The 24810-nt window shown below is 48.0% G+C and overlaps 1 protein-coding gene across 7 annotated transcripts in view; it reads right to left on the bottom strand.

The window, feature by feature from the left end:
• The window catches only part of MVB12B (multivesicular body subunit 12B), a 68836-nt gene that overhangs the window by 5688 nt on the left and 38338 nt on the right, over positions 1 to 24810 (bottom strand). For 4 of the 7 annotated variants that reach the window (XM_055797288.1, XM_055797296.1, XM_055797303.1 and 1 more), the window contains 3 exons: positions 5088 to 5143; positions 3206 to 3265; positions 819 to 1614 (listed from right to left, as the gene is read on the bottom strand). In XM_055797288.1, coding sequence (XP_055653263.1) covers positions 1369 to 1614; positions 3206 to 3265; positions 5088 to 5143 — 362 coding nt within the window. In that variant the 3' untranslated portion in view covers positions 819 to 1368. Of the gene's footprint in view, positions 1 to 818; positions 1615 to 3205; positions 3266 to 5087; positions 5144 to 17448; positions 18926 to 24810 lie in introns of those variants that run through there. The other 3 variants (XM_055797311.1, XM_055797319.1, XM_055797325.1) reach the window with 2 other exon arrangements.

Here is a 24810-nt window from a genome sequence, read left to right as displayed (position 1 = left end):
ACCAAGATGTCCCCCTGTTCCCCTGGGCCAGACTCATTTGTCACCACTCCTCAGCAGCCAGCCTGGGGTTCGGCACACGCAGCCAGCACGGCGGCCTCGGGAACTCAGTGACTTTGCTGGTGCCTGACCCCGGCCACGTGTGCGGGGCTAGGGCCACGGTGCTGGCCGGGCTGGCTATGCCAGGGCTGCTGTGGGCCTGTGCGTGGTGCCAGGCACCCTCGGAGCTGTGTGCGGGCTGTGTGCCCCTGCAGGAAAGGCAAGCTGGGCCTGCTCCCGCAGCCGGCTCTCCCAGCAGAAGTGGCTCGGCCTTCCCTGCTCCAGCGCCAAAACCTTCTTACCGCCCCGCTTCGGCTCGCCAGCAGCCCTCAGCGCCCAGCTGCGGCAGGGCCTGCTCCTCCCGCGGGCATCAGCCGGGCCCTGCAGCGCAGGTCACCGCGGGCCCTGCAGCGGGGCCCTCCCCGGGCCGGCAGAGGGCGCGCGGGCTCCGCGGCGGCCCCGCTCCCCGGCCGGTGCGCGGCTGGGCGGCGGCGGGAACGGCCCCGGCCCCGGGGAAGGCGCCCGCCCGGCTGGGCCGCGCCGAGCCGAGCCGAGCCGAGCCGAGCCGAGCCGAGCCGAGCCGCACAGAGCCGAGCATTAGCGGCCGCTTGCACGGCGCAAGGGGACGCGCCACGGAGCCGTCCTTCTGCAGGCTGCGTTTTAATTGGCAAACGCGTCTTCATTAATTTCACCTCAATGTCATGATGTCACAGCTAGCAGTACCAGCCCCAAGCTAAATAAGCAATAAGCCTCATTTTTCAACACACAAACACATAAAGATGTCAGCTCAAACTGTTTACTAATTAACACTTAAAAAGACACAAATTAGATATGCGTGGCTAAGAGCAATTATAATCAAGACGAATTTCTCTAGTCATTTGGGAACTGAAAAAAATGCCTAATTGCTGGAACCAATGTTTTAAAAACTGAAATCATGCCAGTTAGCAAATATGTTCATTTAAAGAACATTTCATGTGACTGCACTCCGGAGAATTGACTACAAACACGAGAACAAGGAAAAATATTTCTGTATAAAATTAAAATTTTAAGCCCTTTTAGATGTACAACTTCTTCATCAAAACATATTCGCGAAGAGCAGCCCACGAAAACTCGTAGCAATGAGGTGGTTAAACGCACCGCCTTCCCTGTCAGTTTAGGAGGAATGATTAATCCGAGATGCTGCTTTACTAATTAGCCTCTCCCCAGACTTTCCGCCCAACCCGGCTGCAGCGGGGGGGAGGGCTCCGCCAGGCCCAGGGCACCCGCCGGCCGCGCACGCCGCTGCCCGCCCGGTCGCGGTGCCGCCCCGCCGCCCGCCCGGTGCTTGTCCCGCTACCGGGACGGGCAGGCGCCGTGAGGCCACACCCGCGCGGCCCCGCTCCTCGGGGCCCGGCATCCACCAGAGCAGCGGCGGCCGCACGGCACCCTCGCCTCCAGCCCGCCGGCCCTCCGCTCCGCCGGCCCTCCGCTCCGCACCACCCCGCACCGCAGGGCTCCAGGTGCAGCCTGAGCACCCATTTTCAACAGCGCTCCCGAAAGGGCAGAGTCCATGCAGCTCACCTCGCAGGGTGCACACATCTGCAAATGCACGACAGAGAACAGTAACTCTTGGAATTCTTTGGGAATATTTTTTGCAAGGCATCTAGCTCCAGGGAAAATGTTCTTGCTGCTTTGGAAATCCAGAAGATTTGCTGTAATGGTGCTATTGCTTGCAAGGGAAATAAAGCCATGCAGAAATTCACAATATTTATATGCACAGCTATCTATGTACAGACAAGATGCTTCATCAAGGAATATGGGCTGCATAATTATACTTTTCATTACTCTGAAATGCACACAGCCTGTAACAGAACGGGAGGGTGTGGGGAGAGCTGGCAGGTATCAACCTCTCCTCCCAAGGCCACAAATGACGCCGGTGCCAGTGTCGCTGCACGCCACTGGCCTGCAAGGGGCATGGGGCAGGGCTGCACAGCCCCCCCCCCCAGTGGTGCCCAGACCTCTCCTGCACCAGGCAACACGCAGAGGACAACAGAAGCAAATCCAACACCACTTTGCCCTCCCCCCAGCAAAAGGGACCTGCTGCCCCATGGCCAGCTCCTGGCGTGAGTGGGGGGAAGGAGGCAGGCATGCAGAGGGGCTTGCAGCCCTGAGCACCCCTGGCTCACAGTGCGTGGGGCCCTCGTGACGGGCGCAGGCAGCCCCAAACAGAAGCAGGGCACACATGCCACACGGCAGGCCCACAGCGCCCAAGGCGGCAGGTGCTTCTGCCAGTGATTGCCCCCGTCGGGCAGCACTGAGCCACCGTCGGTGCTCCCCTGGCCCACTGGGTGCCTGGAAAGCCCTGGCAACCGACCACCTTCTTTTTGTACTCAGAAAAAACTTGCATCGGGAGAAGAGGATGGATTCAGGAAACTGGACTCACAACTGGAATCAGAAAGCGGAGAAGTCATGATGAGTCTGGAGGTTTTGCAACACCATCTTCTTTCTCTCTGCCTTCAACCCAGCTGGTTGGCACAAGATATGTTTGTGACTGGTGGTACCCGAAGAAGCATGTGCTGCTGAAACAATTTTCCTCCTGGTCTGAGACTTCAGCCGAGAGGCAGCCCTTGCAGAGCAGGTGGCTCCTTGGCACCATGCAGCCCAAGTCACGCATATACCAAAACGCTCCCTCAAGAATGTGAGACCACCCTCAGATTGATACATGTCTCTCCCCCGAGCTCCTAGAAGACTCACACTCACTGGCAGTGCAGCCCCATTTTCCTGGTAACGTTACCAGCACTATCAAACTGAAAAACGATGAAGGAGTTCACCTGACATTGCTTAGACAAGTTCATTTGCTTCCCTGAGACGCAAGAGGCAACCTAATACAGTGTCCCATTTGTAACGTGTTTTGTTAATAAATGAGAAAGGTTAAATAGAAAGACATCTGGAATTAAACGGAGGGCAGCAGACTCTGCCATTAGATTCAGCATCTAAAGTACCTTCACCTGGCACAGATCACAGAGGACATCCCCAATTCTGAGCTTACTGTTGGAATCATGTTGACTTTTATCCACCAACAGTGACTTGGGGAAGTCAAGAGAGGCCTTTTCCATAAGGGAAAGGATCTCACAACAAAGTGAACACAGCTCTCACGACACTTTTGCTTAGTGCCTGGCTGGCTACCTACCTCCTTTTCTATTTCTGCAAGAGTTTTGATTGTGATGCCCAAGAGATCAACTGGCTGCATCTGGCAAGAAAAAAAAAAAGAAACAGAAATGTCAAATTCAGGGGTTTTTTTGTTTTGTTTTGTTTTTGTTTAAAGTCAGCAAATACCCTTATCACCAGAGATTTAGAGGCACCATCTGTAAACACGTGCATAAGCCTTTTTCTCAGTCCACCACGAGAGTGAAGAAGCAGAAGGCGGGTTAGGAATAACAGCTCTAACGCCTTTCTCCCTAAGCGGGGACAGCTGACACTCATCTCGGTGTCACTTCACACAGGTAGTTCCTCAGCCATCTCCCTGCTGCAGCATGGCTGTTACTGCAACGCACTCTGTAACACCCTATGGATTTCATATGGCCACAGCACATAGGTGTGAGCAGCACCGGCTGTGAGAAGCCCTGACCAAACTGACCATATGGTGGCAATGGTGTCTAAAGGATCCGAGGGGAGGATTAGCACGACCTAATCTCTCTGCATTTGTCCTCGCAGCAGGGACTCCAGCTTTCTGGGAATAACGGCCCATAAACAACCCTTTCAGAAAGCAATGGTTGTGAAAAACTGCATCCGGCTGCACACGCAGGTTGTGTCAGCAGGAAGAAGAAAGCACAAAGTGGGAGCACAACATGAAAAATCAGATACAGCTGAGGCTTGGTGTTTGCCTTAACAGCTTCTTGTAAATTGATTTTTAAAGAGCTATTGTTTTAGGATCAAATGGATTGGGGAACTGGTAACGGGAGGTGGAGCCTCTGAGCTCTGGATCACCAACTTAAACTAGGACTGGCCCAGTGACACTCAAAAGTAATTCTGAAGCGGTATGGGGGTTTCTGTTTCAGCTGAGCAAACCTGTCCTGCCCAGGCCATTGTCGGCACCAAGCAGGCAGGACGCAGGACGCGGTGCCCTCCCGAGCTCCCCGCTGCCAGGCAGGAGCCCTGCCGCCAGCAGCACAGGCATGCCGAGCAGGACTCCACTCCAGGAGTGAACTCACTTAGAAACACGCCACATGAAAATAACCCAGCCTGTTTTGTTGCTGCACTTGAGACACTTAGGCTTGTATAATCTCCCATGCCAGAGGGCAATGGGAATCCTAAAATCGTTCTTCCATCCCTGCTCCTGCTCCCTGGAACGCAGCCGAGGTCCAGCTGTGGTGTCATTAGGACATATCCACCTCCGCAAACCTTACAGGCTGGAACTCGCAAACATGAGGGTGCAGCCTTCCCACCAAACTGGATTTTGGCCAGCGCAGCTGTGGCAACCCTGCTATCCCGGGCCAGCTACAGCTGCTTGCGCTCCACCTGCAAAACCACCAGCGCCCACCAAGAGTGAGTAACTCTGGAAGATCCTTGCCCACGTGTGGCCACCCAGCTCTGCCCATGCAGGGTGCGGAGCCGCAGGAGCCACATGGCAGCTGCCATCACTAAGGTGCACCATGCCATTACCATTGCATTGAACTGAATTTACAGGGAAGCTGTAAAGCTGACTGCACTATGCCATCTCCACAGCAGGTTAAATCTAGGACAGCTGTTCATTTGCAGCTTTCTTTACAATCTAAGCTAAGAAATTAGGTATGTTTCCAGCACCAGAGTCCCATTGACATTCCTGTTTCTGGTGGTGATAAATCTTCCAAGTCCTGGGACAATTCAGTTTTAGAAGTAATCTGGCAAAAGCCATTCCCACACTATGGGAAAGTATTGTGAAACACAACCTTGGGTCATCTCAAGCACTAGGTACGTATTAGGCCCCACAAAAGAAAAGCTCCCAGAAATGGGTAGTTTGTGTTGATGCTTTGTGATCGTTCCTCATGCAAAGATGAATTTTAGACACTGGGAGAACAAAGAAGGCAACTCACCCCTTCAGGAGCACAGGCAAACTTCTCTGAAATCATAAAAGGCACTCCATCCATTGCTGAAAGGGACAAAACGAGTAGACATGTCACATTTCCAGCTGACTTTGACATGCAACTTCACACATTCCCAGTGACAGATCAGGTATTCATGGCATTGACACATGATTGATACCTCATAGAAGTTATTGCCAGGCTTTTCCTCCCTCTAACCTGTCAGTGGTTTCTCTCTGTTCGAGTCACAGCTGGGTTAGTCCCTACCAAATCAGGAATTCAATAAACCCTCCCTGCTCTATCCATATACAATCTCATACACTCAACGCTGAGTCTTCCGATTTGGTTCAGCTGCTCAAACAGGGCAGTATTTGAAACTGAAACTAAATACACACAGTTTAAGAGGACAGACATCTGTTTACCAGTACCACACAGAACCATTTGAGCAAAGCCAGTGGTGTCTGAGCAAGAGGCTAAGGACCATACCTCGTTCAGGTGACACACACCTCCCCACGGCAGTCAGTACTACTGCCTGGGCAGGATGAAATCAAAAATCCAGGGCCAAGCACCTTCCCCGGCCTGGCTCCTGCCAGGGCAAACCCAACAGCGAGCAATGGATCTCAGACACTTGCAAACCACATCTGGAGGATGTAAACCAGTGGAATATGAAGACAGACACAAGGACATCACAGCACCCAGAACAGCCTTGTATCACTGGGCCAACTCTGTAGCACAACCTCACTGACACCAAGAGGCTGGTTTGCCTTTATATTGTCTGGTGTATTCTTCTTAGTGCAATGATGTTCAGTGTTTCTGTCTTGCTATCACCACCTCAGAAACGTCACAGAATGCCTCCCACAAGACGTGTCAGTACAAGGGAGACACTTATTTTTAAAACATGTAACTCAGCAATTTCCACACAAGACTGAAAAGGGCACATTTCTAGGGCAGAGTGCAGCCCCAAACACACCCCCTTTATTTCTGTTACGTCTTTAACGTTCTAAGTCTTTAAATTTCAGCTCTGAAAGAAATGAAAACTTCAAACTAGAGCAAATTTAAGCCCTGAAATGCCCTCAAGTAATCCTCAAATAGGGTTTTCTTTCACAAAGCATCTGCACCCAGGAACCCAGGGTTTCTCCACTTGCTGTTTGTGACTTCCATCAGCACCAATGAGTTACCACATTAGTGATTTAACAAGGGTTACTAAGCATACTTAGCATTTTACATTTACTTTGTATATTTTCGACTTAAAAACCCCCTCCACTGGAGTTATTTGTGGCAGCCACAGTGCTACGCGAAACAAAAGGAAGCAGATAAAAAGCAGCATCACCAAATCCAGGAAGTTTTGAACCTGAAAGACCATCTGCATTTGCTATCCCGACAGAAACCTGCTTTGATCAGTCACACGCCGGCTTTTGTAAAGTAATTTAAAGAATAAGCTGCAATGAGCGTGCGTGCTCTCGCGGCAGCCCCCGCTGGACTGCCTCCATCCGTCCTTCGGTCCTTGAGCACTCCAGTCCTCTCAGAGCTCAAAACTGCAGAGCAAAGCAGCAGATGAAAGCAGGGTGTGCCAAAGGCTCAGCAGCGCAATTAGCACTCTCCTAAACAAACGAGCTTCAACAGAGCTGTAATTAAGCAGGCCTGTAATTAAGTATATGCCCTTTATCATAACGATCATGCTTAAAAATGGCATGATGCATGGAAGTGTGTTATTAATGCTGCACTCCCAAAGCGCAGGAGCGTGCACAGGAGCCAGCGTGTCAGGCCCGTCACCAGGCTGCTGGTAAAATACATTAAAGGGAGAAATCGGAAAATAACACACTCATTCAACAGCTCTGTTCACAGCCAGGCACTAGGAGTCACAAGGATTTAAATACCCACCAATTCAGGAAACTTTATGGGACTCAAGCACCAGGCTGCCACAGCCGGCTGCCTCCCCAGTGCTGGGAGGGTGGCAACCTTTGCCACACGGCTTGGCCGAGCTCCAGGAGCCCCCAGTGCTGGCCAGTGGGGAACCCTCCCCCCCCGACACGTGGGGACCGGCTGCTCATCCCTTGCCTCTGCTTCCAGGCTGGACAATGGCCCTGGACAAAGGAACCGCTTTGGAGGAAGGACACCCTTGTGTCCCCCACCTCGCCCTGGGAGGTGCTGCCTGCCCTCCAGCAGCACTGGCCACAGGAAGGGAGAGATTCAAAGCTGCTGCCTCATTTTTTTCACGTTCACAAGGACTTCAGGAATGAGGCACCCAGCTTCCTTTTAAGAGTGTATATACAAATCCAAGAAGATTAACAATTGCAGCGACAACTTGTTCCAGCACAACACTGAACCGTCTCACATTAACATTAGCTTTTACATCATGTCAACAAGACTGCATCATGTTTGAACAAAACCATGCTGCTTCCAACAAAACTCCAGCTGCAGCAATGCCTTTTTGCAGTGATTTTACAGGGGAGGCTCAGTGCTGCGTACCCCTGCCCGCTGCACAGCCCCTCGCCGCAGCAGGGCCAGGCTGTCCCGAGGCCAGGCTGCAGCACCGGTCCCTCCCTGCACTCTGCAGTGCGTACCTCCCGGGCAGCGCCAGCTGCTGCACCACCAGCTCAGCAGCACGTGCCCAGCCCTGGCAGACACCTCTCCCCACACAGGACCCATCTCTCCATGTTTCCCATGTGCAGCATGGCTGTGCGGCACCAGCAGCAGTGCTGCCGTGATGGGGCTGCACATGAGCAAGCTTGCATTCAAAGCGTATGGGTTGACCCCTTCAAAGCACTCCCCCTGCCCCCAGCTCACCAAGACTTGCAGAAGGTAACTGCAGGAAGCGATCGCCAGGGCCCGGCATCTCCAGCAACAGGCAGGGCAGAGCTCCCGTCGCTGCACTGTGGTCTGCCGGGGTGTCTGGCACCTGGGTCTGGGCACGGGTGCCATCGCTCCCGCTGTGCACCACCAGACAGTATGCTACTACCATTTACAGCAGCCAGTTACTTTCATAATAAAATTAAATGAAACCAGAAATGTAGGAGGCTTTTAATTCCATGTCCCTTGTTCTGATGTACTGTAAATAAACATCATCAGCAGCCTCTGATTCCTCCCTTTTTCCTTTCCCACCTCCTCTCCGTTGCTTTTGAGGCATTCCTGGCAGTCTTTGATGAGCAGAGCGCTGTGCTGCGATTCTGCCCAGTGTTACCATTGCCAGGGCCAGCGTCAAGACTTACCAGCCAGGCTCTGGCCTGGAGCTGCAGTTCTTGTTTTAGTCTGGCCAAGAGCTATTCAGCACTTCTCAATGTCAATTTGTGCCACGTTCAAGACCAGCAGACAGTAACACAAAGGGATAAAAAGAAATTGGTGCCGGCGAATGATAAAGTACAGCTCTCTTTCCAAAGGCAACCTGCACTGATTCAGAACAGAAAAGGTGGGCAAGATCACATTTTTACAGCATTACCATCAGTAGTGTTACTCATACCACTACACGAGTAAGCTCATGCACTGATCCACATAGGTTTTAACATTTTAAAAGACTGTGACTTTAAAATATTTTTAATACCTATAGGACATTTGTACCTTGCACGTTTCATTTAAAGCCTGCTTGCACAGGTAGACAAAGCTGCTCCAAGCCAGGCCAGCAGCAGGGCCAGCGGGAACACCACCTCCGCCAGTGTGTTCCAAGGCAGCCACAGCCCTTGAGTGGTTGCAGCTCCTGACCCTGCACATGGAATTGCTGCTCGGCTGCAGAGCCTCACCTGCCAGGAGGATGCCGGGGGCCCAGCATGGAGGGGCTGGATCCAGGAGGCAGCAGGTTCTCCCCGTGCAACTATGAGCACAGCATCTGCAACACATTAGGGAGGTGCCTGCACTCTTCTCCCTCTGAACAGAACAAACTAAAAAGGGATTTCAGAAAGGTGGCTTCTGTCTGCCAGGAGCAGCTCCTCCCTGAGGGTCACATCCAATTAGCCTACTGCAATTAGATAAAAGAGTTGAAAGGAGCCAGGGGCAGCAGGGAGGAGGCCAGAGCCCTCAGGTGAGAGGCAGGGGAGCATGCCACCCTCTTCATCGGGGCAGGACCACTGAAAAGCACAACCAACTTTCAACCAGTGGCTGCTTCTTCATTACCATTCACTAAGACTTACTCTCAGCCCTTAAAGGGCAGGCCACAAAACTGTGCTCTATAAATACAACTTGTTAGCTTGCTTAGAAATTCTCTCTTTAATCTGAAAAAGTACTGTCACCTTCCCCTAAGCACACGATAGATGCTGACTTCTGTGCTGTAGACTCCAAGTAAATCTCAGTTGTCAAATTAGTAATTCATCTTTCTTGAATAACTATATTTTTAGCAAAGCTACCAGATTTAAATAATCAGACCTGCCAATGCTACCCTAATTTAAACATGCTGACGAACTTTCACAGGCAGCATCAGCTAACATAATGAGTTTCTGGATGACAAAGAACTTCAGACCATAGTTCTCTACACTACCCAGCGTAATAAGCACTTGTTCTTTTCTACTATGCGCACATAAAAGAGGAATCTAAATAATAATTGCTGTAATTATCTTGAAAAATATGTGGTGATTAATGGTGATTATGAAAATCTGTATAATTGTTCATTGAAATCTTCAATGATCAGATGCTTTCTTGAAACAACCATTAATGAAGAACTTCGGAACACAAAAAGCATCAAAACCCAAGCCAAGCTCCTGACCATTTGAAGCGAGTGAGGATGCGATTGCAGAACATGCCTGGCTCAGCTTCACCCCTCCCATGAACTCTATGCAAGAGGTTCTGCGATGTCCGTGATGTGACGCATATGTCATTGCGGTTCAAAGCACGAAGTTCAACCTGTTATTTATGCAAATAATTAATTACTCTTGTATCCAACTAGCAGTTTGTCATGACACATTAATGACTTGATAGACTTCTATGAACTAGTGAACACAGGACAGCAGAGCGCTTTTATCGTCATTTAATTTAAAAACGATCCTGTGTGAAATTATCTAGTCGTGAGTGATGGAAGCATAAAGAACAGACTCAGCAAAGCTTCTTTTGGATCATTGCTTTATTAATGGTAACGTCAGGGAAATGAAAAATGCTAACATTGTCATATTTAGCTCCTGGGTATAGATGAATAGCTGCCTCAGTGCTTGGCGGGTTCAGTTTGCACACTGCACTGAGCGCTAATTCTTCACACCACTATTGTGGGGATACACAGCCATGGAAGAGTTTATATACCTCAACTCCCAAGGAAATAACAGCTGTTTCTGCATTTAAATTCTCACCATAAGGTTTTATAGCTTTGGATTTCTTTACTGCTATTTTTGTATGGCCTTTTACACTTGAATTTTCAACTGCTGATATTAAAAATATTTAAATCAATCAATCCCTTGCAAAACATTTTCCCACATGACTCTGAAAACTAAGCATTGCTAATCCAAACCGACAAAAAAACCCCAACGCTGAATGTACTATTGCCACCTTTAAAATTCAAATGATCTTAGATTTTAGAAAGAGCTTTCTGTAATACTGCAAAAGTCTTCAGATTTTCCCCAGACCTGAAATGCTAGCAGAGTGTTTATGTTTTACCAAGATGAGTATCTCATAAACCAGCCTACAGCAATACCATAAACCCAGCAAAGCTCACCTGTTTAGAGAAAACTTAATTTTCAGCTCCATGACACCAGAGGAACTTGGTAGCGGGTAAAAGCCAGGGGGCCGGCAGAGAGTGCAGGCACGGCAGCGATCGGGCTGGGCGGCTGCTCGCACCTGCCCAGGGCAGCCACGGTTAGACCGGAGGGACATGCGAGCCCCTGCCCTGCGCGGACACCAAGGGCACCCACCAGAAGAGCTTGATGCTGCCCCAGCACGCAGCACAGCCTCGCGTGGGTGGGAGGGCACCCCAGCAGGGAGGACCCCTCCGAACGCGGTTTCCACATAAGTGAGAAAGTGCAGCCCACGTGCAAGCCTTGTCTCCCAGGCCGAGGAGGGCAAGAGATGGCTCTCACCATCAGAAGCGGTGCCCTGCACGGGGTGAGGCTGCGACTCGGCTACGGAATCACCCCACAGCACATGGAGACAGTTCTTGTCCAGGGAATGGCCACTCTCTGCAATCGTGACTGTGAACTCAGGGTGACAGCGCTAGGCTGATGGCTTTTCAAGGAACAGGACAGGGATCTCCCAAGCCCTTGCAGGACACACAGGCCGCTGGCTCCAGCACCTGCCCATCCATCCAGCACACCAGGACTCACGCTGCTACCTGGGTTGGCTGACCAGCCACGGCGGGTCAGGGCAGGCTGGGCAGGGAGGGACCAGGACATCACCCCCTTCACACTGCCTCCCAGCTTTGGCTCCTATTTGCGCCTCTCTGCTTCCCACCGAGCGCCCTGGCACAAGCTCTGCACACCTGAGCCTTTACACCCGCGCGTGGAGTGTACAGCACACGACACCTGCATGAACCCAGGCACGTTCTGTGATCTCAGTACAGGGGGAAGTCATTCAGAAATATGGAAAAAAAGTTTTACAACAGTCTGCAACGCATCAAGAGAAGGATGCAAGCTTTTCAAAATAAACCACACTCTCTATAATGTACAGCTAAGCCTCCTACTTCTGTATTTCTGTACACAGTAATTTAAATAGCAGTCTGAATAGTAAACATGTGTGTGTGCTCTCTGCGCTACCGGGCACCGAGTCCCAGATGGAACACCACCACTCTGCATTTCCAAATCACTAATGATAACAAAACCTCAGGGGAAAAACAAAAGCAAACTCTCCCGTGAGCTCCTGCCAAGCCGGCTGCTATCGGGAATGCTGCAACTGCCCCAGGCTGCGCTTCCCAGCTGCAGACACCCCCTCCAAAACACACACGCTTCTTTATTTAATAAAGGACCCAAATATTAAGACATTAACCCTGTTTCTTCTGGCTGCTCTCCAGCCCCTTTCCAGCCTATCCAGAGCAGCCCCACAGTAAGAGACCGCTTGAATGAGGGGCAGGGGATCGCTGAGCCACCCCCAGCCCAGCAGATCACCACGACGCAACAAACCAGCTGCAGCCCCACTGCACCTCCAAGACATATTGCAGTTTACGTTGTTGCTTGGGCTTGCCATCTGTGCTGCTCCCGCAGAGGCCATCACTGATGGCTGCCCAGGGGATCAGCAGGTCGCCAGCCCTGTGCGGCCCCTCGTTAGTCGAGCGCACTGAGAGGAGACCAGAGTAGTCAGGATGGTCCTGTGCTCCGTGCAAGCAACTGGCACCACGGGCTCGGCTGGCAGCGCCGTGTGGGCTCTGCCCACACCCCCAGCCCTGGAGGTGCCTCCAGCAGCCCCTGGCTGGACCGTGAGCAGGGGTGCAGGGCTCAGCCTCCCGCCTCTCTCCTTGTTCAGTTCCACTGGACCAAGGCACAAGCCCAAGTGCATGAGATGGCCCTGAAGCATTGCACCCAGCTCTGGGGGTGGCTGCGCTGTTGGTCCTGCAGCTCCCAAGGGAGCAGGAGCTCGCACCAGGGAGCTGCCGCAGGGCAGCAGCGCTGGGAACGCCCCAGCCCCGTGCCCTGTGCCCAGGCCGGGGCAGTGGGATGGCGGCAGCACTGAACCACATGGTGCTCAGTGAGGGGAGCGGGAGAGCAGGGGCCTCCCGGGCTGTGGAAGGAAACCTCCATGATGGGAAAGGTTTACAGCTTTCCTGTTCGTCTTGAAAAGACTTTGATTAAAAAACCAGACCTGGACTAAATTTTCATTTTTGCTAATTTGATTGTCAGCCTTGATTTTCTCTGTTTCCTGCATAGCTCACGACATGGCACAATTAGTTCTTTACTGCTAGATCAAGCCACGAAAACACTTGAGAAAATACTCCTGGTTTTGATTATTTTCTTTTTTAAATAAAGCGAAGGTTAAGTACTGCATGGTGATGGCTAAGTAGTACCTCAGCGCTGTGCCTGTATCAGCACCAGAGAACATGGAGAGACTTCAAACAAGCTCTTCAAATTGCAAGTGTTTAGGAGCTCTTGATTTTATTATTTTTTAATAAAATGTCCCCTTTGAAGTCTCCGCACCACACTAAACTTCAAAGATCACACCTAAGCATGTGCTACTTCCAAGCAACAACCCTTAATTAATTAGACCAGAGCAGATACAAAACAGGGCACGGGTGCGGGGCTGCAGCAGAGCTGGGGCAGGTCCCGCTCGAGGACAGGAGGCAAAGTGGAGGCACTGCTCCAGCCTCTGCGCAACGCTGTCGCGCTGAAGAGAAACACAGACGCTTTTCAATTACTTTCAGCTCTAGCTGTAATGATAGACAGACTCCTTGGAAGTCATTAAACATGTAATGTCTGTCTGCCGCAGAGAGGCATGGAGGTGCAGGCAGGCAGGACTTGGGCTGGAGCAGGCAGTTGCAAAAAGCATCTCAGGAAGCACCCACAATAGCTGCAGTGTTCCCCGGCCGGTGGCTGTAAATTTCTCCCTCTTGATGAGAGAAACATCCTGTTGGGTAACGGCTGCTTCCTCCCAGCTATAGTATTTTTTGCACTTCAGTCATTTCAGTACTGCAGGTTAGGAGCAGGGTATATTAAAGAAACACACACTGCATTTTGTTACAATATCTGGCCCTGGTAACTTTGATTTTCCTTTGCTGAGACACCTACAGAGGTGTGATTTTATACAACAGCAGCAGGAAGGTTGTCACTGCGAGGGTACTGGGCTCTCCAACTTGAAAACCTCTGGATGGGGGCCAGGTCACCAAGCAGTGGCAGACGCTCACTCTTGCAACAGCTGCCAACCTGGCTGTGTGAATTCCAGCTGTGTGCTCAGCGACCAACATCTGTCCCACAAGGCTCCGTGGGGAGATAAGGGTGCACAGCACTCTCTCTTAACATGGTTTTGTCTTAAGGGACTTTAGCTTTTTTAAACACACAGGCAAATTTTTGCTTCCAATAAAAGCAGAGAAAGGAAGACTGATCAGCTGTCCTGAAAGCACCACGCTCTCCATATCATGGGCACCCCTAAACATGAGTGGAAAGCAGAAACTCACTAACTAGCACAGCTACAAAGGACCTGGGACTCCCATCTCCTGCCCTGGAACTCACTGATGCACAGAAACTGATCCCACCATCCAATGATGTAACGCTTATCTAGCCAGAAGAGCCTTGACAAGGACCCAAAGCTGAGGTCTTCAGTGCAGGAGAGGATGGCAGTACAGCAGGGGCGATGGCCATGCTGCACAGATACCACCCAGCTGCGGGAGGCTGTACCTAACACTGAGGTTTGGGGAGCCGAAAAGATGGGGAGGGCATTTCCTCGTTCTCCCAACGCGGGGGACACATTTCCTCGTCCTCCCAACCGCCAGAACACGGAGCCATGGCCCCACAGAGCCAACAGCCCTTCTGCGGGAGGAAATCCACCATGCCACTGCACGGCAACTCAGGATCCCGATCTCCTAATGTAATTTAATTTTTAAGTGCTCAGAGTCATTAGTGGAGCCACATATTTCTATCAGGTAAATTTCATTTGCATATGCAAATTATATCTAAATACACTGCACCATTAATATGATCACTAATTACATAATAATAGTCACCAATCTCCACACAGATCAAACTTACAGTTTTGTAGCTATTAAGGAAATTGTGCTTTGTAATTAAGATAATCTTCATTTCCAGATGCTAATTAACTATATAATAATTAGCTTCTTTTGCTAATGCAAATTAAGTATTTTCATCCTTATTGGTAAAAGAGTTGCTTATCACTTAAAAAAGAGACAACCTAGAAATAATTCCTCCTCCCCCTTAAAGGTGAAAAGGTAACTCCATTTTTATCAGTCTCATTTGCGAATGCAAATTAGCCCTGATTAATCAAGTCACAGATAAATGCACCCGTCTCGTAGCATGGCCGGCTGCCTGGAGCTTCTTTCCTGCCCTGGGAGGACAGGGCCCGTTGGCAGCCCACAGGAACACCCGGCTGGCCGCAGCTCCTCTCCTGTGGGTGCCGGGCCAGTCCTGTGGCGTGAGGCCGAAGGCCCCAGCCCTGGGAGTGGCGTGCCGCCTGGCCAGGCGGAGGACAGCTGTGACGGCGTGTGGCTCGTTCCACGGAGCCACTGAGTTGCTGAGGAGCGGCAGCGGGCACGAGGGGCAGGCGGTGGCGACTAACGACCTACCTGCTGAGGAGCAACCGCTGCCAGCCAGCCAGGCCGCCTTGGCAGGACTCAGCCTCGGCTGCAGAGCATTCATCATCTGCTAAACCAATCCACCCGCTCCGCACCACCATTTGTCATTAATTATGCTAATCAGCAAACCATTACTCTCTGATGACACCACAGCACTTATTAGCTAGTTATGGCTTTTCAAAAGCACAGCTTATTGTGTATGTAAGTGCTGCGCATACATTAGCCTACAGGGAAGAAATGTCCAATTATGAAAAGAAGAAATTTGCTATTATCTCCCTCTAACAAACCAATTTAGTAATTATAAAAGTCTCTGAACTCAGAAGGATTTTTTAAGAAGAGCTAAGTGATGAAACCGGAAAATTTTGTTTGCAATAACTTTCTGAGTTGGAACTAAAGCGACAATAGGGGAATGAACATTTTTATTATCGCAATTACAATTCTTGCATCTTAACTTTAGATGATCAAAAAAGCAGAATTTATCTGAGAGCACGATTGTATTTGGCTCTTTCCTTAAAGTGCTTGATTTGTTTATTTTAGTGGATACACAACCAGATTTGCGTAACACGCTACCAATATTTACGCAGGTTTAGCCTGTTCTCAACCTACACTTCACTGAATCGTTTAGGTTGGAAATGACCTTTAAGATCATCAAGTCCAGCCGTTAACCCAGGAACTGCCAAGTCCACCACTAAACCTACACGTGGATACACAAGCCAAACCACCCCTACTAAGCCCTTGCACGCCCAGGACACAAGGTATGAGCCGGTCCAAACAACAGTGCCAGGGCGCAGGGACGGCATGTGCCAGGAGCGCGCAGCAGAAGAGCGGGGACGCAGCCCGATGCTTACAGAGCTAAATGGATTGGAGGGGGTGTGCGAAGACTCAATTGAAAAACGGCCTTGTTGGAACATCCAATTCATTTACAATTCCTAAGTTGTTTTGCTCACTGCAAGAGGAATACCACTAGTTTTAGAAGCTTAATATGTGTTAAGAGCTCATTAATATCATCACAGTAAATGGGCCTATTAAAACATCTTTAAGCAATATCTGAACATAAATCTCCCTAAACTATATTTAATGACTGTACTTAAGATACATTATATGCAAGTCTTAATGAGACATTAGATAGCATTTTGAAGATTAAAATTAGAGAATCCATATAAAGTCTGTCCACTTAATGTAGCCTTAAGCTACACTGATGAAAAGCATTACTACCAAATTATTACTTCATTAGAACAAATATTTTCTGATCATTTCTGATTTATGCCATCGGTTGTCTCCATATATATTTTTTGTATATATACAAAAGTATTCACAAAACAATTTTCTAGTTCCACAGGAGATGTGAGAAATTTTGAGCTTTCTAATGGTTGAGTTAATTACTTGTCTTTTTTTCTACTGAGTTAAAAATAAGCACTCCTTATAAAAGTCCATTTACTGTATCCCCACTTTTCTAATTTAATTGGAGACTTTAATTCCATTAACCACAAGGTCATTTTTTAAACATTTGCTTTTTTGCTTTCCAAAGATTAGTAAGATGCCTTGTGCTTGGCCCCGACTCTCCCTTCAGCCCCTCAGCAGAGCTCTAAGAGTGGCGGCAGCAGAGACCCCCAGACAAAGCCCGGCCAAAGGGACAAGCAGGACCCTTGCACCACCAGGGCACCCGCTGCCTGTGGGCAAAGGTGTCACAACCCTGGGTCTGGCCAGAGGGAGGAAAACGGAGCAAACTCACACAAGCCTCCGTTGGCAGGACACAGCACAGCATGGGACAGGACACGATGCCAGAATTAACCAGGGCCCCACATTACTCTTGGACAAACCCGCAGCAACGTGTGAATGCCTGTCACAGCATCTTGCCTGCTCCGGCAGGACCGAGAGCAGCTGTGGGACCACCCTGCCCACAGCACGCCTGTGGATGGCACCCGCTGCCGGGACCCGGTGGCCGGCTGGGACAGCGAGGCAGCGGCACACCTCCTCCCAGTGAGTCGCCACCAAAACGAATTACAATAAACTTATTAGGAAGAGGGCTTTATGTGTGGTTTATTTTGCATAAACAGCTCTTCATTAGATAAATGAAGCCCAACAACCTTTATAAATGTTTTCAATTATGAAATTATGCCATTGAGATATCTGGATGACGATAACCAGGGAAAACACCAGTGACACCTCTTGATAGGAGTCAGAGTGTGCTGCCCGCATGACTGCTCCTCCCAATAAAATACAGCCTCACCGCACCAGTGATTTACAAAAATCCTTTTTTATTAGATGAAATCTGTAGCAACAAGACTATTTTCATTTGTTCTGCCCAAGTCTTCTATCCAAAAGAGAGAACATCTCATTGTAACAATTTTGCATTTTTAACTGTGCAAATTAAGCATTCTTCATAAATAACAGCCTGGTTTTCTACACTAGAACTCCTTTTTATTAGCAGCACAGTAACGAACAATGAGCAATGTGTTCTATTATTCTTTGTCAAATCACAGAATGCTACATTAGAGTAACTCTGCTGGTCAATGTAATATAGTAGATTAAATTCAACTTCTGTGCAAAAACCACTGTAAAACAGCATGATAAGAAGGCTATAAAAAATTTAATTTTACTCCAAACTCCATCAGAAAAAAAAAATGGTGTGAAAAGTAATTTTGCATAATCAGTACACGCCATCTGGAACAATTAACCGATTTCTATAGAACTATGAGGATCAGTCATATCTGCTTATTAAAGATCAGAAATTATACAAGTAATAAATCCTTGAAAAAACTAAGCGTACTCCCGCCTGTCAACGCTATTTTAACTTCAAATACTGAAGAACGCCTGATAAGGCTGAAAAGAAGAGATTAATATATGCAAATTACATCCAGCATTTAAAATCCCCAACAACTGTCTCCGGTTTTCTGTCCCTTATTGCTGCCTTTATGTTTTATTCATACACCAACTCACCTGTCACTTCAGAAGCTATAATATTATGGGGGTATTATTAAACAGCATAAAGCCGTGCTTTAATTGGAAAGCTTCATTGCATTTTCCAATTATTTGGAGTAAATTAAAAGCAGATGCACATAGTTTAATAAGGAGTCTAATATCAGTTCCGGGAAATCAAAATTCATTGTCATTACTATGCCGTGATAGTTTTGCAAACTGTACTCAATTTCAGAGGTTTTGAAAAGAAAATCTGTCTATGCAATCTGTTAATTGTCATTCGGTTAATAACTGTTTAAATATCCAAACCACAGAGCGGCTTCCTATTTAAAAAAAAAATAATAAAATTAAACCATGGCACTCAGAAAAGCAAAACAAATACAGCGCAGCCCGCCTCAAAGGTTGTGCTCCACAAGCAACCTGTGCAAGTCCCGCCAGCTCATCCTCCTCCAGCAGCCACATTCCTGCGATGACTGCTGCTGGGCGTGCGGAGCGAGGGCAGAGCAGGACCCCTGCCCTGGCAGGGCTCCGCATCATCAGTGGGGTCCCCTCCGGCATCACCGTCCCTCTCGACACAGCCCTGCTCCAGCCATTGCTTGCTTTTGGATGCGCCCTGTGGGCTCGGAGTCATTGGCGTCAGCGCCAGCGGCTCTGCCACCACCCACGCCACTGGGATGGGGAACGTCCCTGCTGGTACACCTGCTCATACATAATTCAAGGCTTCAGGGGTAGCAGCAGCCAGATAATCCTCTCGGCAGAGATCAACAAGCAGCTTCCTTGGAAGGTGATGTGTGATCTGCAAAAAATGGGTGCAGTCTGTATGTCTGGTACGTTATAGCAGAAGGCGAGATTGCCATGCCAGCCTGCAGCTTCATGGGACAGCCGAGACTAAGGCAAGAGAAAGAGCAGCACCGCAGCCAGAGCTGTCACGCTCTTGTAGAAGTATGCAAAAGTGAGATGATGAAGATAAAGAATGCCACTTTGGACGACAGCAGGTTAATCAGAAAATCACATGTCTGAAAAATTACACAGGCGGGAGAACTCATGGCTTCATCTTTCACCATTTGGGCCATGCCTGCCTGAGTGCAACACTGATAACGCAGGGCGGTACGCTGGAGCAACAAGCACGCAAAGATTCTGTATATCATGGATGAGCTAATTTAATAAGAAATATAATTTTCTGAATCTCATTAAATGCAGTATTAAGTAACATGTACATTTCCCTTCCTGAAATACGCAGCTGCAGCATTTTACGTGAGACTTCAGTCTCCCTGAACTGCTGGATATTAATAGAGCCTTTTATATTTTGAAGATTATCCAGGTCTCTTAGTCCAAAGACTGGAAATTGCAATAGGGTAAAGAACTGGCTGACTTTAATCTCAGCCTCAGTAAAGAGGTTTCAATGCAGAATAAAGCTTGTGTCACAACTTGTCTGCTTTTTGGACCATCCTGATTAAAATTCAGTGTCACAAAAAATAAATTTAGTTCTGCTTCTACTCTTAAGAAGTGCAAAGAACGTACACGCAGGAATCAGGATCGACAGTAAAATGTAGCACAGGGCCTCCCCCTTTAGAGAGCAGGGTGTACTAAAATGCTTGAACATAGGAGAGTATCGCAAAACCACCAGAAACTATGCTGGAAGATGAAGATAAAAGCAATTCTTGTGCAGTGATCCAAAAAATAGCATCTTCCTTTTTTTCAAAATTACCTGTTTTAATAAAGCAGACACACTGTGCCAAGCGAACCATTTAATTACCTGCAAAAATGATGAAGCAAAACAATAGTTTGCAAAAATAAATGACTAACCTCTGATTAAAACGTCTGTCCTCATTACATACAGATAAAAGATACAGTATATTTTAAAAGAAAATGTACATTGAAGAGAAGTAAGTGGCATAGATAACCTGACATTTTGCAACAAGAAAGAAGTTGACGTATGGGCACTGAAATGTAACGAAATCTTTAATTTTTCTTCCATTTCTTAATCTACAAAGACCTCAAAGAGACTTTTGTCATTTTGGGGGGGAAAAAAAGGAAAAAGAAAAAATAGGGGGAGGTACGTGTAACAATGCATTCCTGAGTCAATCACTGAGCAGTGGAAAAACAAAGCTGCCAGCACCCAGGCAGCCAAGCTGGGCTCCGACCAGGCTCCACAGCCATGTGTTGGTGTTTCGGAGCAGAACTCAACAGCCACACTGAATAAACCAATGGAGCTCCTGAAAAGGAGGAGGGATATGGAAGCAAACTGCTGCAATAAGAGCAGTGTGTGAAATAAATGCTTCCAACAAAGCTGCCCAGACAAATTACAACTCCCCCCTGCCAAGATCTGCATTATCCAATACGGAACAGCAACTTGGTTTCCTTTTCAGGAATCCACTGGCTTTGATGTTTTTCCAGATCATTAACATCAGTTTCCACTCTCTCTGCTTCCTCCAGGGATCTGGATGATAAACTAGTGTGGAATGAACACCAAATCTCACTGTATTCCCAAGGAGCACCCGCTCCTCCCACAGCCATGCTCCCAGACCTGGCTCCCCATGCTGCCCCAGCCAGGCTCCACGGGACGGAGCCCCTCCACCCCCTCCCCAGCAGGGACCCGTCCCTGGGGGACTGGGGCCACTTCCAACTGAACTCGTGCTGGGACAGCTTGCTGGGGTGACCTAGCAGATTGAACTCTGACTGGAATCTACGCGCTTGCAAATGTTTCCCTCTACAGCTGCAGCCCAACCGTCCCATGTCGCAAAGGCAACTACTCCGACCCCTCACCTGCCCCAAGTTACCACCTAAGGCCCACCAGATACCACAACAAAACATCCTGCTACCCCAAAGCACTAAGTTTGTACTGACCTTTCTACAAAGTGTCTGAAAGAGGTGAATAAACATTTAAATATCATAAAGAAATATTTCTCTATAAAATATAATAATAAACAACCATTTAAGTAAATATTTACCTCTAAGGTAAATATTAAGGTAATAAATATTGCTGCATGACTCCAAAATAAACAAATTAGAGATGTGGGGAAAATGCCACCTGTTAGAGCTGCCCACAAAAACATCCTTTGTAGCGAGCTTGGCAAACAGGCACAGCCAACACTAAGCTGGCAACTGGCCGTGTTTCCCTTCATTGGTGCTCAGTCCAGTTTCTCTGGGAAAAATACTGCACACGAGTAACTGTGATGATAACATGGTTAAAGACAATCACAAGACAGTGCTTTTAAGACAAGAAATATACGCAAAGGCATTGCTGCATCAAATAACTGCTTTCAAAACCCACTGCTCCTAAGCAAATGAATGGGAAACATTGCAGCCTTGTTCAGAATCGCTAATGTTGCTTTATCAGTAGATAAAGCGTGTGACATCTTTTTGGGTGTGACATATAAGCTCCAACCCAGAGGATATGGCATTTTGCCTTTGAAAGAGAATGATAACCTTCACCTTCAGTTCAGTATCAGCAAAACTGAAGAACGCTGGCATTCTCAGAGAACAGCCATGATCATGGACAGCCTGAATGTAAAGAAAGGATTTAAGAAAAGTGAGCAGCAGCATTTGAATGGCATCAGCTCCACTCAGGAGCAGCCAGCAATGCTGCAGGCACACAGCACAAACACTGTGGGCACAGGCTCTGGCAAGAGGCACGGGGTGACGAGCTCTGCTGTCCCTGCTCAGGGCCAAGGGCTCTGGCAGGTGCAGCTCTAAGGCAGGCTCTGCACAGAGCCCTGACTGCAGCTCCACAAGCACCTTCTGCAGCATCTGCAACTGAACTGAAAACCCCTCAAACGGTACGAGAGTCTTAAGCATATTGTAAAAGACAACTGAGTTAACATTTATACAGCACAAATAATACGTGCTTCTGGATCCTGTTTTATTTCTATACATCAACACAATTTAATGGTACTATGAGATACTGAACTTATGGATGACAGAATGGTATGTCAGGCTAACATCAACTATTTCTTTAAGTACTCACACAAATGTTTTAATTGTTTTTGGGCTGACAGCTGGCAAGTATTATTTGAAAATACTATCAATAAACAATTTAACGTATGTTCTGCTTTTGCTCTGTTGCTTTTCCAGCACAGCTTCCATATTTAAGCATCAAAAAAATGAAGCTCAGTCCTATCCAAGGGTAACTGATCATTTTGTTTATCTCCAGGTTTCTGCTAGAACAAAAATCCTTGGAGATAGGTTTATATAACTGAAGTTAGCTTTCTATGACTGAAGTTAAGTTTCTGGCTACGTGATGACAGCTGTAGCAGTACCTGGAAGTCCATACCCTTGTTTCACACATAAAATTGATACAAAGATGCTTTAGCTACTTTGTGCACACATTCTGACAGGGCTGAGAACAGGTCATGAGGAGGTATGACTATTGACTCCTATATTCAAATTACATAAATTTGTGTGCTACAACCAACAAACATGTCTATCTACAACGTGATGCCAAAGATGGCTACAGTAAAATTTTGGGGCAAAAAAAAAAAAAAAAAGACAACCCTGCTTAGCAGTGTGCAGGGTCACACACCAAAGCCAGCAGTGACTTTGACCATGTCACTTTAGCCAAGAAAACTCGCACTATGGGGAAGTACACAGCTTGGACCAGCTCATGAGTTCCCAGAAACCACAGCTGAGGCTGTAAGAATCTCATTTGGCAAACTCGGTTATCAGTTTCCAACGCAACATGTTCTCAGACTGTCAAGATGGAAATCACATTGCACAGAGTCTATCAGATACTTCTGCACAGCCCCATCAGAATGTGCTCTGCAAGGTGTGTTAAGCCTTTTTTCCATCCCTAATCCTTTTCCTGAGACTAGTCGGTTGAGTACGTCTCAAACTGGCAGGTTGAAGTGATTCTGAAAGTGAAATCAAAGGTTAGAGCCGGTGTGGGGAGGCTCTGCCAGCTTCCACAGCAGAGCAGGGTCCCCCCCGCAGTGGAGGTCGTGCATGGCTGGCTGTGCAACCTCTCCCTGCCGGCCTCGTCCCCAGGCAGGAGACAGCTTTCGCCTGTAATCAGAATTTGAAGGGGGCTTTCAATGGAAGATTTTGTAATTCAAAAGGTTTACGTTTCAGTGGCACTTACACAGCAGAAAACTTATGGGAGACAATATCCCCAAGAGGCATCGGCATACTGGTCTGAAACACACTGTTTATTAACTTCAGAGAGCTACAGTGGTATCAGAACCCATCCAATTAGCGAGGCCTGCAGGAATATTTGCACTCCTAAATCTCTTGGTTTCTGAAAGGGTTAAAACTTATTATTAGCATATAATTTACAGGTCCTTTCTCCCAGGAAAGAAATAATGTACAGTAAATGCCACATTCATTTTAATAATACATGTTACAGTCTGTGCCCAACATCTGCACAAAGGTAAAGCAGACAGATTTTTTTGACATGTCCCACTCTGCCATCCAAACACAGGCTTTTTGTTTCTTAAGTGACGGAAGGTTTAATCAAGAAAGCAGGCAATTCATCAATCGAAACAAGGCTGCTCACATCGCCCTGACAGCACACACATGGTTTTATACAGAAGAAACCTGGCCACCTGTCAGCAGCACCTTTTACATCAGGATATACAAATACACCGAGTGATCAATCCTCCAGCTCTTCCCATTCATTTCTTCGTTTTCTTATTATATTTTTCTTTATGCTAGATGTTGCCCTCATTCTCTGCAGGGATAGATGGGAGACAAGGCAAGCTATGGCTGTTTATACACTATCGTAAAAATTTATATACCCTTAGAGTGACTTATTTCCCTTCTATTTGAGTACCATTATTATAAATAATTTTTCACTTCATTCAGGAATTTCCCCTGTACATTATTATCTGTGGCTGCCTGAGAGAGCTCCCTCTCTCCCTCACTGTCCTTGTAGCTCTGATAAGCCAAAGCAATATGCAGCCAGAAGATGCTGAAGTCTGAAATGAAGGCAGTATGTAGTCACAACAACATCTTAATTAAGCTGAAGGCCATGAAGAAAGACTACGCTGTGAAATACTGAGCAGTGTCTGTCGACAGGTCTGTCTGGAGCAAGGCATTCTTCTTCCAGCAGCTGCCCGTTCGAACATGCATATTAAACCTGTCAGCTCCTCAGCACCACACTCCCAGCAGTGCCCAGAGACCTTTTGCAGATCAACTTAGAAGTAATTCTGCCCGCTGGTCTCAGGCACAAGCCATGGGATGGGACCAGGGAGTCTGCCCAGCATGGAGGACAATGCCCGCAGCCAGCCGCCCTGTGACACATGGCATGCTGCCGCTGCGAGGTCTGCGCCATAGTCTCCTATACGCACCCTGTCAAAGACTGATTCATTAGTTTACTGTGCAGAGAGCAGACTCCCTAACTTTCTGGTCACCCGATGCCTCATTGCGAAGACTGAAAGTGACAAAAGCTTGGTTTTAAAACTGTAATTACTACTTTCAAGATAATTTTTCCCTTGACTCCAGCTTTGTGATGATAACTGCACTGCACACCCCAAGGAGCAACAGGACAGTTCCAGGCGGGATATGGCAATTTCTGCCAAAATGTATTTTGAGATACAGAGTAAGCTTGACAGCCAAAATTCATTTCACCTTCCATAAATAGGCTGAACCCCAGTTGGAAGTGTTGTTTTCACCGACTGCTGAGAAAATCGTGGGTGTCTACAGAGAACCAAGACCATGCTGCAGCTCTTTATTTCACCCTCCTTT

The sequence above is a fragment of the Falco peregrinus genome, chromosome 1 (genome assembly GCF_023634155.1).
Source record: "Falco peregrinus isolate bFalPer1 chromosome 1, bFalPer1.pri, whole genome shotgun sequence".
In the NCBI taxonomy this organism is placed as follows: Eukaryota; Metazoa; Chordata; class Aves; order Falconiformes; family Falconidae; genus Falco; species Falco peregrinus.
Note: the sequence above shows the minus strand (reverse complement) of the source record. Positions and strands in the feature narration are given on the sequence as shown.